Source organism: Pleurodeles waltl, chromosome 7 (assembly GCF_031143425.1).
Source record: "Pleurodeles waltl isolate 20211129_DDA chromosome 7, aPleWal1.hap1.20221129, whole genome shotgun sequence".
In the NCBI taxonomy this organism is placed as follows: Eukaryota; Metazoa; Chordata; class Amphibia; order Caudata; family Salamandridae; genus Pleurodeles; species Pleurodeles waltl.
The window spans coordinates 1,499,602,884-1,499,618,894 of record NC_090446.1 but is presented as its reverse complement, the minus strand read 5'-3'; the positions used below and the strand labels follow the sequence as shown (position 1 = coordinate 1,499,618,894).

The following is a 16,011-nucleotide window of genomic DNA, read 5'->3' as shown; positions in this document are numbered from 1 at the left end:
GTGCAACATGATTTTCAAGCCTTCCGTATTTGGGAGTAACAGCATCAGAGAAGACATACACAAAAGAGCCTATTTTCCATGAAAACACAAGATCTAGGTGAACCGTCACAAGCTAAGAGATGCCCAAGTCAGTAAGGGCAGGTCAAAATCACACGTCCGACATACTTAACATTCAATAAATAAAGCAAAGGCCAACCTGCCTGTTTTCCTATAGGGCAGTCACCGGTGACCAGAGAGACCCAGAAAGGTTACTTCTGAGCTCGTATTTGAACTACTGTTAGAAGTTAGCTTACACCAGATAACTGGACATATGTAAAATGCATATTAAATAACTTCCAGTACCTTCTTATCGAGTCCATAGGCGATGGCAGCAGCCGTAGGTTCGTTGATGATCCGCAGTACATTCAGGCCGGAGATGGTGCCCGCATCTTTGGTGGCTTGACGCTGGGAGTCGTTGAAGTAGGCTGGCACCGTAATAACTGCATTATTGATGGTCTATAGAAAGGGCAGAAGATAAGAGTTAAAGGAAGAAAGGGAGTTGAGTGAGTACGAGAACACCCACTACACGCATCAACAAGAAAGAGGATATTGGGCCAGATGTATGTAACTTGACGTTTGCAATTTCCTAATAGCAAATTTGAGATTCGCTATTAGGAAATCTCAAACAGCTGTGTACAACAGTGCCTTACATTATTTGCGATTCCAAAATGGGTCGCACAAGACCTGCTTCATTAATATAAATGAGGCTGGTTGCAATTTACAACACATTTGGGAATGGCCACAGGGATGGTGGCATGCTGATGTCTGTGACTCCTTTTTATGCTGAGCGCAAGCGTACGGTCTCTTGTATACTTCTTCTGTGGGCTTTCAGCTATTTCTTTTGTTAGTTACAGCGTCATTTAAAAATCCTTGCTTGCTAGTGGTCAGTCGTGCCTCTGTCCCTCCTTCTGTGTGGGAGCAGTGATCAACTACTGTACAATTACGCTTTGTTCTGTGTATCTAGTCTGTAGGGACTTCTTTTTTTACTTTGTTTCCTGCTCCTGTCCAGGGAAACCTCCCTTTTCCTTTGCAGAGAAATCTTCCTCTGAGCTCAGTTGTAAACAAGGCTATAAATCAGGCTATCTTGGTCACATATGGTCTTTGTGGGCTCTCTGCACCCTCTCTCAGCTGTCTGGCTCCCGCCCTTCCTTGGCTTGGATTTTCTTTACGAAGTATACCTGCATGTGTGCTGAGAGCAGGGGGGGGGGGGGGGGGGGGGAGAGTCATTTGTAATTGCTTACAGCCTAGGCACCCAGCTCTACCAGGGATCCGTAATCCTTAGAGACAGTACCCACTTCTGCTCCATACTGGGAGCCCACTCATAGCTCAACCCATGCACCTCAGTTCACACACTGAAGCTCTCAGCTGTGCCAGGAACCCTACACTCGCTGTCTGTCAGAGCACCTCAGTTCTTGCTGTCAGTATACTCTGCTGCTCCAGTACTGGGACCTCGGGCGCAGCTCCATCAATGCATCTCAGTTCACACACTCCAAGCCCTCAGCTGTGCCAGTGCTAAAAACCCCACACACGCTGTCTGCCAGAGCCCCTCAGTTCTTACAGTCAGTACACTTTGCTGTTCCAGTATTAGGACCTCAGGCGCAGCTTCATCAGTGCACCTCAGTTCCACCCCTGCAAGGTCACTTCCTTTCCTATACTGGGACCCTGCTCACATACAGTTCCATTACAGCAGCTCAATTCTAATATTGAGTCTCACTGCTAAGCCAATACTGGAACCAAAAGAGCAAAACACAGCTCAGCCAGTGCACCTCAAATCTAACATCCAACGCCACTGATGATGGAAACCACCACAGCTCCGCCAGAATCCATCAATTGTAATGTTTAGTGCACATTTCTTCTCAGTACTAAGGGAGGCGCACACACACACACCCCCCTACACCCGCTTGAGGACTCTGCTTCTGTGATTCAGAGGCAATGCCACTCCCATGCTGGACCCCACTCGCTAGCTTCACCAGGCCTCCTCCAGGTTAACACCTGGCAACACTGGCACGCCAATATTAGGTTCCACTCATAGCTCCATTAACATACCCCAGTGTTAAAGGACGGTTCTGACCATCAGGTCTGCCCAGATTTTTCGATTTTTGACCACCTGGTTTTTGACTTTTTACTGTGAGGAAGCCTCCTATGAGGTGACTCACGCATAATAAACACATGGTGAAATGGACTGCGCATGTTTACCGCGGGTGCCGCCATGCTAAGGAAAGGCTGCTGTGGCGCAGCAAGGGCAGGAGGCCCAGGGCAGGTTACATGTGATCATGTGTGCGCATGGATGTGCACCCATGTGAGGGATGTGGGAGGAGGATTCCTGGTGTGCGCAGCCCAAGAATTGCGCTTAGGTAATCCTGGTGCATGAGGAACTATGCAGAGGGGGTGGTGACCTGGAGTAGGTCTCATGAGAGGGGTGTATACATGTGAGGGAGAGTCAGTGTGCTTACTGTCTTTTCACTGTAGGGACACTCAGTTCAATGTCAGTGTGCTTAAGGTATTTGAATTGTAGGGATACACCATTAAATGTCAATGGGAAAGGAGGGCCTAGGGTGCAACTTCAGTTCTCTTGGGTCCACCGAGACCAGAGTCACACCAAAGTACACTCTAACCTGTAAGAAAAGAATGATGCAGTAGGTTACAAGGGCATAGTTGTATAACTTATGGGTCATCCATGGATGTCATCTTTCTCTGACTCAGCTCGAGATTAGGGCCAATTACTGCTCTGTGCAGTTGCTTGAGCAGGGCCTTGCATCAATCAGCCAGCTGTCATTCCGTGCCAGGAGCAGGCTGGAGATTCCCTGCGAGGAATGTCAGGGAGGAGGGCCTGAGACTTTCAGAGCACATGTGGACTCCTGGAGGATGCCATTTTGAACTATCCCAGAAGACTGTGCAAGAAGGAGGGGACGGGGGCAAGGAAGTGATGTGGCACATCTGGATAGGGCAGAAGTGAAGACCTGCTGGACACTTCCGCCCCTACTTAAAAGGTCCTGCACAGGGGAGAGCTCTCTCTCTTGGCTGTGCTTCACTGCTGGACACTGGGACTGCAGGCGGGCGTCATGGATAACTGGAAGGAAGAACCTCCTGACTGCCCTTGGGGTAGGGACTCTGCCCCTGAAGGATTCCTGGCCAGCGAGGCGAATGCCAGGGCCAGGCAAGCTGGCCCCCTTGCCCCCCCCCCCCCCCAGAGGACTAGTTGGGGGAAGGAATGGGCTAGCGCAAGGAGAGCGCGCTGCCCAGAAGGAAAAGAGAACCCAGAGAAAAGGTTGGCGCAGGAAGTCCAGACTGGCTCCCTATGATCTGGGACCCTTCGAGGCCAGGAGGCCTAAGGAGAGTGCTCCTAGTGGCAAGGGCTTGTCACCAGGAGCGAAACGACACAAGAATGATGAAAATCGGCCCTTGGGGGCCCGAGATATCACAGGAAAAAGGTGACATTTGACCTTTGGAAAAGCAGCTACAACAGGGGTCGGCCAGGGCCCGGGGGCTGCCCCAGGAGGAAGAGGAGTAAGGGGAGTGCCGTTGCACTCTTCCTCTCAGAAGAGGAAGGGGCCCAGACCCCATCCCGGGCCCCTGTGAAGCCTGGCCTATTTTAATCTGATTTGGGGGGGTGGGGGGGGTTGCCGTCACAGACCCCCCTGCCACAGTGGGGAGGGACCCCATCCCAGGGGCCCCAGCGGCAAAGCAAAGCCGGGGAGCGCCATTGCGCTCCCGGCGAAGATGCAAGGGTGGGGCCCCAGACCCCATTCCGGGGCCCGTGAAGACCAAGGAGGGGGGGGGGGGGGGGGCTGTCATGCACCCCCACCAGGTGGCCAACAGCTAGAACAGAGCCGGCAGCGAAGCGAAAGCCGGGGAGCACTGTCACACTCCCTGTGAAGGAATGTGGGGGGGGAAATAGACCCCATCCTGGGGCCCCCAGCAGAATTGAACTTTTTGTGTGTGTGTGTGTAGGGGGGGGGGGGGGGGTGATGGGGGGGGGGGGGGGGGGGGTGCCGTTGCGCCCCCATGAAGAATGCCCGGAGGGGCCCCGGACCCCATCCCGGGGCCGCAAAGCTGCTGGGAAGAAGGGGGGAGTGCCGCTGCACTCCCGAGCAGCCCGTCCGGCGGTGAGCCTTCCCACGTCTGCCCGCTGGAGCAGGCAGACCTCACAAAGCAGACCGGCTCCCGCACCAGCACCCGGAGGTGCTGGCCATGCGGGGAGGGGCCGCCCTCCAACGAGGTAGCACTCGAAGGTGAGGGGGTGTCCGGGTGGGACCGGGCACCCCCCTGAAAACAAAATGTCAGCTCTGACGGCACAGCGGCTCTCCCCAGCGCAGCGGAAGAGCCGCTCATCGCCTATGCGGCTGCCCCAGCATGCTTTGCAGGGCAGGGGCCGCAGTTTGAACACACAAACCAGCGTGTGGTGGTCTCAGGGAGATGGGGGCACCACCAAGTGCATGCCCAGAGACAGGGGGAGCTGCAGGAGCAACGCAGACTCCCCCCAACATCGTTTGGTGTCCCCACCCTAGGTAGGGTGGGACAAATGAAGGATAACCCCCCAAGGGTTCGACTGGTGTTTGAAGCACAAGCCTATGTGAACTTTTGTTCCTGCTTGTGGAATGGTGCTTACTAGAGGTGTAGGCTGGTATTACCCAATTTATTGAACTGTTACTCTATAGTCAATTAGGAGTAATCTAAAAGTAATCCTAATGGTTATATTGCTTGAATATGGTTCTATATGTTCCCTGATTATGCTACTTTGAATAATGACACTGACAGCCACCTCTTAGCAAGATGGAAGTATTTAATTGCACATGTAGGTGTATTCATTTCACCTTACTGTCAAATGTTCAAATGTCGCAAGGGGGACACCGGGGATTGTTTTGCCATGTGGATTGTTGGATTATACTCTCCCTTGAGGAGACATGAGAGATTGCACAATGTTTTCCCTGAGTGATTCCATCACTTTATATATCTTTGTAGATTGTTGCATAGTATTGAGTAGTGTGTGTTAATAATAAATGTACATTTACTTTATCAAAAGAAAAAGCACATACTGGACAATCATTTATTGAGAGTCATGCTTGTGTGCTCGTGAATGGGGATTACTAGCCCACCTCCCTTGAGTAAGCCTTTGACTGCTCTGCAACGCTACCCTATGAGAGTCAAGCAATACAATGGGGTGTTTGGTTCCCAGTGGCAGTCGTGTGCAGACTCGTTACCTGTGCAGGCCACACAACTAATGACCCACCTTCCAACATCTTGTGTGCATGTTACTATTCCAGTACTGCAGCCCATATACAACTCTGTCAGTGCACCTCAAATCTAACCTGCAACGTCCCATTATTCCAATACCAGGAATTACATGGTGCTCAGTTTCTCATTCCTCACCCGCTGCCTTTCTGTTATCCCAGCACAGGGCATGGACATAACTCGGTCTATACCTCCCTCCCCCAATTCTGATCTGCAGTACCCCAATGCTGCTGTTTTGGGGTTTACATACAACTCATGTGCATCTCCAGCTAGCGTGCAGTGCCCCCTGCTGTTCCAGACTGGCTTCTGTTTGGGGACATGGGAGAGCCAGTTAAATCTATTCTTAGCTGCCATCTTTATTTGGGAGAGTATGTTTCACCTATCTCACCCCTTTCTTTGCTTTATTCTGTTTACTCTCAATGTTTTTTCTCCCCCATTTCTCTTTCCAGGTCTTAAAATCCATATATTAACAGTTTTGCTCTTTCTTTTAACTGTTTATTCCTACTCCTTTCCCTTTTTATGGGAGAGCGCAAAGCGCTCCGTCCCATTCTGTAATCTCTCTTTGGGCTTCAAACCACGTCCATGTCACGTCAGTCACTTACATTGGTTCGTGGGCTTGCCTTTTAAAATCCGCTTGCTTTCATTTGTGAAAGGCATGCAAATGTCATGCCTTTTCCGGAGTTTGGCCCACCTACTTAGACCCGTAAACTACTAAAAAACATACGAGGCTCGATGTTTTCAGCATGGTGTCCGGACTACTTTATCTGTTTATTTTCCATGCAGCGCAATTGCGCTGCATTTTACATAGTGCGATCGTGCTGCGTTTGTTTTCTTTACTGCCCTAACAGCTCTAACTCGAGCTAATGTGAGACCCGTTGCATTGAAAATGCTTGTTTTATTTCCCTCTTCCTCTTGCTACCTCCTCTTTCAAGTTCACAAAAACTTGTATAATTCTTTCCTTGTTTCGTTCCTCTTTTTTTTTTCCCTCATCAAGCGGTCATTCTTTCACTCTTCCCTTTGTTTTGTTTTTTTTTATTTGCTCTTCCTTTGACTGGGTATGTGTCCTTTCACTGTTTTTAAATTTTTATTAGATCTTTCTTCCTATGGTGTTTTTCTTATCTTTCTGTCAATTCACGTTTTACTATAAATCCCTCTTTCTCCAGTCTGAATGTAGAAGCCACAAGTTATTTGTCGGGACCCAAAGCACCAAAGCAGTTTTCCCATTTGATGTCTGTGGGAAATGTGTCAGTATGTACTTGCCCTGGTTCTTTCACTGCTTATTTCTCTCACCATCTTTTTTCCTCCAATGTTCATTTTTCTCTTTCTTTTCACACTTCTTTATTCTTTTCTCTATCTTTTGTTCGTTAACTTCCTTACCTTTTTTCTTTTGTAGCACAGGTTTGCTCTATTTTTGCTTAGTTGTGTTTTCATTTTCTCGTTCTTTTTTTCCCTTCTTTTATTTCTTTGCGATGCCTTCTCATTCTTCCTTTTGTCTACTGAATTCCTTTTGCTTCTCTTTTTCTGCCCCATCTGTTTTCTCTCCTGGGGCCTAGTTATCAATGAGCAACAGGTGTAGTGGCACCAGGCCCACAGACCTATGGACCTCACACAACTCTAATTACTGCTGTATTTTCCTACCGAACTTGCAGTCAACAATTGTATTTTCTTACTCCAGGGCCCATGACACTGTTACTATGCCAAAAGTGCTCTCCATCTTTACTCCTGACTCCCCTTTCCTTTCACCCTCCAATCCGTCCCAAATTATATTTATGTTATGGTGTTTTGAACATAATCTAATGCTAAAAGTTTATTTCGGATAAAAGGTTTATATGATAATTGTATATGTTTTAAGATAGAGGAAAAGGGTAAATGGGAGTGCTTTAGTCAAATGCTGGGCCACTGGAATGATGTGGCAGGATAGGACAAAATTATGAGGCAAGGTTGACCTATTTATGTGCGAAGAAAAGTCCAGTTAGGAATTTACAATGGCAATAGCTCCAACTCAAGAAAATGCAAGACATATTGCATTCCAAATGCTTCTTAATAAAGCAATCTTTGTTTCTGTAATGCAGCCAGCTGTCCTTAAAATGGGATGCATTACAAAAAGAAAACTTGAAGGTTTTCTTTTTTTTTCCCAAGAGCGAGCAGTGGTCCGTGGGACCACTGCCTGCTATTAAAAAAAATTTTCACCCACATTCACAAGTTTTTGAATTTACAGGCAAGAGTAACAGACTGTTAACAGAGCTACCACAGCATCACGAACGGATAACAGTACTACACTCTTTACAACAGTTCCAACAAAAATCTTTAGTCTTCTGTCAAGGGTGCAGAACTACGCATGGCTACCAAGGATTGTCATTTTCCAGTTTCAGAGTTTGGCTTTTAGGTATCAGTTCCTACATGGCCGACACAACAGGAAAACTGGATTTCGTTTATTTGAGCCTCCAGGAAAATTAAGATCTGCCAGAAGCAGAGACAGCTGTAAAGGGTTTCCATGAAAATTTTGTAGAAATGTTCTGCTGTGGAACTCTGAAACAACCCTCCCCCTTCAAACCACGCCTAATTCCTAGCCTGGTCAGAATAAAGTGTTTAATTACACACTTGTTTTCAAGAGTATAACTAGTTCTAACCGCCTGCGCTGGGTTACATTAGGGTTGTAATGCTTTGAGTAGTTTGGAATTCAAAAATAAGAACTAAGAAAGGAGTAGCGGAGATGAAGATAGTACACAAATGCGCCCAATCTCAAGAGCAACGAAACTAAACGATATGCACATATAAAGAAAAGCATAGAATATGAAAAGAAAGATATTGAACAAAAAGAACAGAAGCCGTGGAGAACAAGCCAGAGATATTGAAAACGAATATAGGCGAAACGCGGAGTAGCCACACTATGCACACCATCTCAGCATAACCCTGCTACCAACACTTAACCAGTTAAACTCCATCGATCAAATCTCAGTAAAGCTTTCTTCGTCCACGACAGAGTTTCAGTCTGTGCCTGGGGGGCGTAGGGCAGGCATCCAGTGACGTCTGTGGGTGCGGGTCTCTAACCCAAAGGAGCATTTTACTATGTCCCTGATGAACACAACCATGCTGGGAAACAGCACTGATTTTAGTGAAAGGAAACCGACCAACAGCAAGCCACTCTCTAGGAACCTCAGTCTCCATCAGGCGCGTCGTGGCTGGGAGTTTAGCGTCAAAGGAGAAGTCCAAATAACCCATCCACACTCTTAGCTTCTCTTTTCAGCTCACACTGATAACATGTCTGTTACTGACATGTTGGCAATTACGTACTTGTCTGCACTTTTAAAAGAATAGCGGATGCTATGTACTAATTTAAAAGTATGGTCAGAGCTTCTCTACAGCCCCACTTCTTGTTTAGTGTGACCTCGTATTTCATTCTAAGTGCTTCTGGCCAAAATGCTGAAGGACTCGCTGGCTATAAGTGTCACACACCAATGTGTCAACATTTCTTTGAAGCCCTCTGACGTCCCTTGCAATTTTTTTGATCCTTTGCTTGCATTATTTTTATAATTTCACTCCTGGAACTTATACTAAAAAAAAAAAAAAGAAGAACGGTGCTTGTTGTCAATCTTTAATAAGCTATTTCATACCCAGAAAAAGCACTATTGTTCAACTGAATTCTTCCACTTGCTTTCACCAGTCAGTATTTTATAGGTCTGCGAGAAAGTGTTTGTATTTTGGGGGTCTCGATGAAAATATTGTACTCGAATGGTACGTGGAATTGAAGTTTGAAAACCACTGCTGTAATATGCGATGCAGTTACTACTGCGTCTGCCCTGACGTCAGGCACTCTTCTTTTCAATACAGGCAGTCCAGTCACTACCGCGATTAAAGAAGCACTTTACTCTCATTCCAGCAGAAGCCGTCAGTCCCGAGACCTCCTCACACTCACCTTGCCCAAGTAGGCCTCTGCAATCTCTTTCATCTTGGTGAGGACCATCGAGGAGATCTCCTCCGCATAGAAAGACTTGGTCTCACCTTTGTATTCCACCTGAACTTTTGGTCGCCCGGCGTCGTTGATCACCTGGAAGGGCCAGTGTTTCATGTCTGAATGAACGATCGGATCGTCGTATCGCCTGCCGATCAGCCGCTTGGCATCTAAAAAAATAAAAAAAATAAAAAAAAAGTAGTATAGATGGTGCAAACGGGGGAAATTCCGTGTTTCGGGTCTTTAAAGTCTCCCTAAACAGTCAGCGAGCTCTTGGGTCAAGCATGAGCAATATTAATGAAACAGGAAACATTAAAAGGGCTACAAAAAGGAAGATAAGTTTTAACGTTTCCACTAAGTTATTCCAACCCCCCAACCCCATTCACTAAACAGCGTGAATGAATAACAAATCCTTTGGGCAAGGAACCCTCATTCGTAAATTTTTAACGAAATACTGAAACTATGAAGTAGAACTGCATAAAAATGCTGACTCGAGCAGGCAAAGAAAAAAAAATGTAACTGTACTGAGAAGGGAGTTATAAGCACTAGAGCATCAATGAATGGATCTAGGTTAAAGGTCAATGGTAAAGTGACAAAAACGTTGAAGTTTGAATTGTAAAAACGTTTTGAATTAAAACGTTACGTGATAAAGTTTGGAATACCCACAATCTGAAATGTAAAATTTGTATATTTTATTGGCTTTTTTCAAAGAACAATTTTGTAATGTCCTGCATCCTTTTGGAATGAAAACATTTTACTTTTCAAACTCCTCCTCTCTTTGAACGGACTCGTAAACCGACAAATATCTGGGCGAAAGGCAAATGGCCATCCTTAATAAAAAAGGCTCCAAAGAAAAACACCAAGAGAAAACTCCATATGACAGAAGTTCCTCCCATCTAATAACCTTTTCATTTGCGCAAAAATGTGGAGATTCCATAAGCCCCAAACATCTTCTCACTGTTTCTTCCCCCACACTATGCCCCTTGACTTCTCTTGCTTCTGCAACAATTTATTAATAGTCACAAATGCCACAGAAACACCTGGCAGCCCTAACAGACCTTTTCATACTTTTTAGGTCTGGCTTACAGCAAGTCACTAAAATGTGATCAACAGTAAAATAACTTTAAGAAGCACTTCCGAGCATCTCCTCACAAGCAAATTCTGAAGTGCAGATTTTGATTGGGCAAACGTTGCAAGCTTCAGCTGATAACGATCTTGTGTTGCATTCCTGCCTGGTGAGAAGCATTGTTACGGCCATAGACCTGGCCCCTTTCTCACAAAAAAATTACAGTAGGAGGCACTGCTTATTTATTGTAAAGAGAATGTCTTCCGGGTAGATTGTAATACGACTGTGTTAAAAACTTGTAGGTTGGAATTTTGATGGAGGGAATCTCACAGATATAACACGGGGAACAAGGAAATTTCTCAAACTATCAAGAATCCAGCTTTACTCACAAAGTATTCTGTTCTGCTACTGACCACAAATCTTCAAACCATGCGGAGACAGTCCGTCATTTAACGTTTTAAATTTTAAAAAAAACTAGATCGCTTCAAGCTATTTAAATGTCATAAGTGAATAACCACCTTGTCACAGGAGCGTCAAACTTACAGCACCTGTGATGCCACTGTGTAAGCTCCAACTACTCAGTCTTTGAATACGATCTGGAATGACCTTTGTGAATGAGTGACTATAACAATAGGGACCTTTTCACGTGTTTTCACTGGTACAGATGATGCCACCTACCACCAGGGAAACCCGAATCATCTACCTCAGGGTCCATTTCCTCCCAGAGGCATCAGCTGGTCAGTAAAAACATAGCCTTCCTTAAGGCTAGGTACACAGGGATGGTCGGTGACACTTACCGAAGACAGTGTTGGTGGGGTTCATCGCCACCTGATTCTTGGCTGCGTCTCCGATGAGCCGCTCTGTGTCGGTGAAGGCCACATAGCTGGGAGTGGTCCGGTTGCCTTGATCGTTGGCAATGATCTCCACTTTGCCATGCTGGAAGACTCCTACGCAGGAATAGGTGGTGCCAAGGTCAATGCCCACTGCTGGACCCTTCGACATGTTGTCTAGAAGACAGCGACCACATACAAGTGAGAAAGTGCATCTTCTGGATCCACTAACCGCAGAAAGCAAGACAGTGCTTTTCACATGGGTCACATGGCCTGTTACTTTCATAACCCAGACTCTGCGCACACACAGTGAGCTACAGGACAGGTAACATCATTAAACAATGATTCCTTTCAGAGGGCTTCAAAAACTGTTAATTGGTTTCACACAGCTTACTGTGCACGTCACCACAATGACCTGTATACAACTTTACTTTCTGTGACACTTCACTCACAGCAGTTTTCAGCCAGTGCTGCCCATCGGCACCCCACCAGCAAATACTCGCAATGTTACTTTCCTGTTAAAATATACCCGTCTCCCGTACCCAGTATGCTTAGTGTGTTGAGGACTAGCAAGGAGGCTCTAGACAAGGGGCTGGTTGCCTACAGGAATGCATGCCGCCGGAATGCGATTAAACTCTGAAGGGTTACAAGGTGCACTTGTTTTAGAATGTGAATTTGGTATAGCGCGTCGTGTTCTTCTCGTCTTATCTGCTCTGCATGCTACTGCCGACGACAGCCTGCAAGCTTCAGTCAGGCATAGTGGAACTAGGCCCCGGAGTAATTTACAGGCTTTATTGATACTTTTACGCAAAATTGTTGAAATGACGCACCGTGTAATTACACTGCCGCTTGCCGCAAAATTATAGAGCTGGAGCATTGGTTCCCAACCTGTGGTCCGGGACCCCTGGGGGTCCGCGACTGCTTAGGAAATTAAATAATATCAACATATTAGGTCCCCGGCGGGTGAGCTTGAGAGGGTGCATTTCGCTCAGAAGCGCGAAATGACATTTCACACAATTACGCATAATTTCACGGAACTCCGCAAAACCTAAGTACATGAACTTGCACATCCCTCACTGGTGTAACAGCAGCATCAAGTGCGCAACTAAGATTGAATTTGCGCACCCTGCGCCTTCCATAGCTTAGAACTGCAACAGCGGTTGTGACTGCCAAAACTTTCTGGCCAACGCCCTTCGAGCGCTCCTGGAGGGCACTGGCACTGACCCACACCCAGCAACTATACATGTCATATAGGGCATACCATACATCGGAGGCCCTGGAGCAGCAGTGCCCACGACATGCCGTGCATGGCATTCCCTTCTGTGGGGGAAAGGGGGCGGGGCACCCGAGCTCTCCCCTCCAGACTGAAGGCGCCCAGCCCCACCCTCCTAAGTGGTGGCACTTGGAGCCAGCACCGGCGTGCACGCTGGTCACAGACTGGTGTGCAGACGGGGGGGGGAATCTGAATTGGCGGCCTGGCTGAAGGTGGCACATGGGGGGTGGGAGGAGGGTTTCAAAGGTGGCACACGTCATGGGCACCCTTGGGGCTTCAAGGGCAAGGTGTCAGGGCACAGCATAACACGAAAACGCTCCAGCAAATAGTACCAGCCGACCCTGCACCCTATGGTTTAGGCTGCTACGCATCCTACAGTGAGTTTCGGCGCCCCACGGCGGGGCACGAAGCGCTACGCGAGAGGTATATACAATGTTCACAAATGAATATTCTTTCACACGTCCCACCCGCTTCTCCATTTGTTTAAAAATACTTCCCCGGCTGCGTGAGTCAACCAAGCCCGCCTGGGACAAGGGCCGGGGCTCCTCCCTCGCACAGACTGTTCCACCCGCGCAGAAGCTTCCCGAAGGTGCCGCGGCTGCCAAGTGGCCCCGGGCGATGTCTGGAAGACCTCCTCCCCCTGCGTGTGCACACTGCTGCTAGTGCCACACCGACTCCTGCCGCTTCGACACCAGGAAGCCACAGCAAATATCACTGGAGATGCATGCTGCGGGCAGCAATTGCGGGGCAAAAACAAACGACCGTCACTAAACAGGGCAGTCTCCTTTGGTGTTTACCAACTCTGGCACTGGTATAGCGCGTTATCATTCGTGTATATAATCAAGCGCCTTCTGGAAGGATCCTCGGGCTGAATGGGGCGCTCTGGCTAGACCGTCCCTTGCGAGGGAACTCTCCCGCGGTATTCACTTGACCTGCTGTTTGTGCATAGCGCCTCAGTGTTAGAGTACACAACCAAGCGCCTTCTGGAAGGACCCGAGGCGTACAAGGACAGCGTGCAGCAGCCTTGCCAACTTCTGGAACTTTCCGCCGCAGAGATCCCGGAAGTCGCCTCCTCCACTTTCCGAGGGCATTAGTTCTACGAAAGAGGCACAAGATGCCCCCTCGAGCAGCATCACCTGCAGGCCCGGATCTAGCAGGTGGGCGAGGCCCACCTAAACATGACATTTGGCAGCAGAAAGGCCACAGAGAAAGGACCCATTATGTGCTCTAATTATCAGCCAGGGGTCAATGAGAAATCTCTAAAATACTTTTGCTAGTGCAATTTTTTTTAATTAATAATAACTGTTTTACTCGTGTACTCATAGGGAGAAAAATACCACCTTTAGATGGTTTTCGCTATTTTTCTACTGTCTGAGACAAAACTCGGCGCATGCCCGTAAAAAGAAAACAGCCCGGTGGCTAGCTTAGCTGATGTCCGAGGCAAACTGCGGTGGGGAGGTGTGTGTTAGAGCAGAGGGGACCGGGCTTTACCTGCCAATGATGCAGCAGGTGCAGTGGCACCAGAGCCCAGGTTGTAGGCTACCTCCAGAACTGTCGAAAATTGGGCACACATTGACCCACACCCAAACACACCCTTGGCCATCCAGATGTAAGTTCTTGGAAACGGACCTGATCTCCTGACCACCACCAGCAAACCGGGTTCAGACCAGTACATACCCTGTCAAGGTGCTTGGTGCCACCATCGCCGATTCGCAGCGCTGCTTCACTTCGAGCCCTTGCTAGCTTGCCGAAGGAAAAAAAAACTGAAAAACGTTGGCAGCTTCAGCCTCCCCGAGGGAATGACATCTCGTTCCTTCCAAGAAAGCTCGGCCGGTTACGACATCTCTGTTCTGGAAGCTTCCAGGGAGCAGACGACACTGGTTGCACGTACACTGGAGCTAACTGTGCACCCCCACCGCAGCCCGCGCCCTCTGGCGCCCCTCAGCACGTGACAGCACCCCGAGAATGAGAGACAGCCCAGAGGAGCCACCCTCACGGGCAGGGGCTGCTGGCGCGCGGCTAGAAGCCCGCTGAGGGATTCAGGAGACATTATAGCTCAGTGGGTTGGTCGCCTTCTGCGGAGGTGTGCGGCCGATGCCACCCCATTCCGGCTGTCTGACATGTCACGCCTGAGATGCGTGCGCAGCCGCCGGCCTCACGCCCAATGCAAGTAGCTCCGCGGTTCAGGCGCCTGCAGCATCGCTCCGTTCACTGCGGGCCGATCCCAAACGGGGGACCCCGCGGTTCCACCGTGCGTCCGGGGTCGCAGCCCACCCCGTCCCAAGACGACCCCAAGGAGGCGGCGGACTTTATCAGGGTAAAGCTGCAGGATACAGAGTAACCTACAGATCACAAATAACCTGGGGTGAAGAAGCGTGCAGCAAGAGGTACCCGGCTGCACAACACGCGAGTCACACGCCGCACTCCCCCGGGTCGGCGGGTTTCTGTGCCCCTACCACGTACTCACTCCAAGCCCGGCGATAGCTCAGCCGGTTAAAGCACGCGCCGCAGATCTGTCACAATCCTGATCATCTCAGTAGGTTAACAAGCTGCCTAAAGGGGCTCGTCCGCAGGTGACATCAGAGGGCTCAGCGGGTCCCCGCGCCTGCTGCGGGGACCAGTGTTACCCCGAGATCGCCTGTTTAAATGTCCATGAAATGATGCAGTACCGTGTGGGGGCTGTGATGGGTCCCACGCATAGAACTGTCTGATGGGGTTAGCCCCCGCTGAATGGGATTGTGTGTGACCCTCAGGCTCCAATGCCAGTGTAAGTGCTGAGCGGGCTGGTGCACCTGCTGCTCAGCAACACACTTCTCTGCAGGTGACGCGATGCAAATCCACAAACAGACTCAAAGTGACCGCATCAATCTGTATTTTTCGTGCAACGGCAACACAGCTTACTCGACCAAAGCCCCGTGGGAGATATTTATTAAACAGCAGTTCTTACCCACACAACCCCTCACGTGCAACACCCCAACGCAGATGTGTACACCCTCAAAAAAACCGCTGCTTACAGTTACACGAGAAAACTTCTATACTTTGCTTCTTTTGGTATTATTCCTATTTTTTTAATGACAGCAATACTTTCATAACAACTTAATAGGGAAGCCCAAAACTCCCAGAAATTATTAAAATATAGGGATGTTCGTTCAGGAAGAGCTATTAAACTTCCACCAGCTTCGGGCACACACCCACACCCTTTCCGTGCGGTACCTGTCCGTTGGCTCTGGGGGACACGGGAGCTCGGTGCCGGCCTCTACCGCCGCTGCTGATGTGGGGAACGAGCACCGGGCGGGCAGAGCCTAAAGAAGCTTCTAGATCCAGCGCTACGCCGCAGGCCCCGCCCACCGTCCAATCAGACGCCAGGGGCCCGGCTGCCGTAGAGTAGGGAGCACCCTTTCCTTCGACGACCCAATCAGAAAATAGCCTCCACACCGGCTGACCAACGAGGCTCGGCCCCGGTGCTGCCAATCACTGCACGCACCGCCCGCCGTGAGCAGTGCCAGGGCTGCCCGCGGCCGCTGACAGGGAGTGTGCGGGCGGGTGAGAGGAGAGGCGGGAGCGGCGGCCGTTTTTCCACCAGCGCTTTCTGGATCTTTCTGGCCGTGACGCAGCCGCT

The 16,011-nt window shown here is 49.1% G+C and overlaps 1 protein-coding gene across 3 annotated transcripts in view; it reads right to left on the bottom strand.

The window, feature by feature from the left end:
* Positions 1–15,736, bottom strand: part of LOC138246585 (heat shock cognate 71 kDa protein-like) — a 55,306-nt gene extending 39,570 nt beyond the window's left edge. The window contains exons 1-4 of one of the 3 annotated variants that reach the window (XM_069201274.1): positions 15,606–15,736; positions 11,087–11,296; positions 9,188–9,393; positions 343–495 (exon numbers count right to left, since the gene is read on the bottom strand). In XM_069201274.1, coding sequence (XP_069057375.1) covers positions 343–495; positions 9,188–9,393; positions 11,087–11,291 — 564 coding nt within the window. In that variant the 5' untranslated portion in view covers positions 11,292–11,296; positions 15,606–15,736. Of the gene's footprint in view, positions 1–342; positions 496–9,187; positions 9,394–11,086; positions 11,297–14,069; positions 14,913–15,605 lie in introns of those variants that run through there. The other 2 variants (XM_069201275.1, XM_069201276.1) reach the window with 2 other exon arrangements.
* Positions 15,737–16,011: the final 275 nt, after the last annotated feature.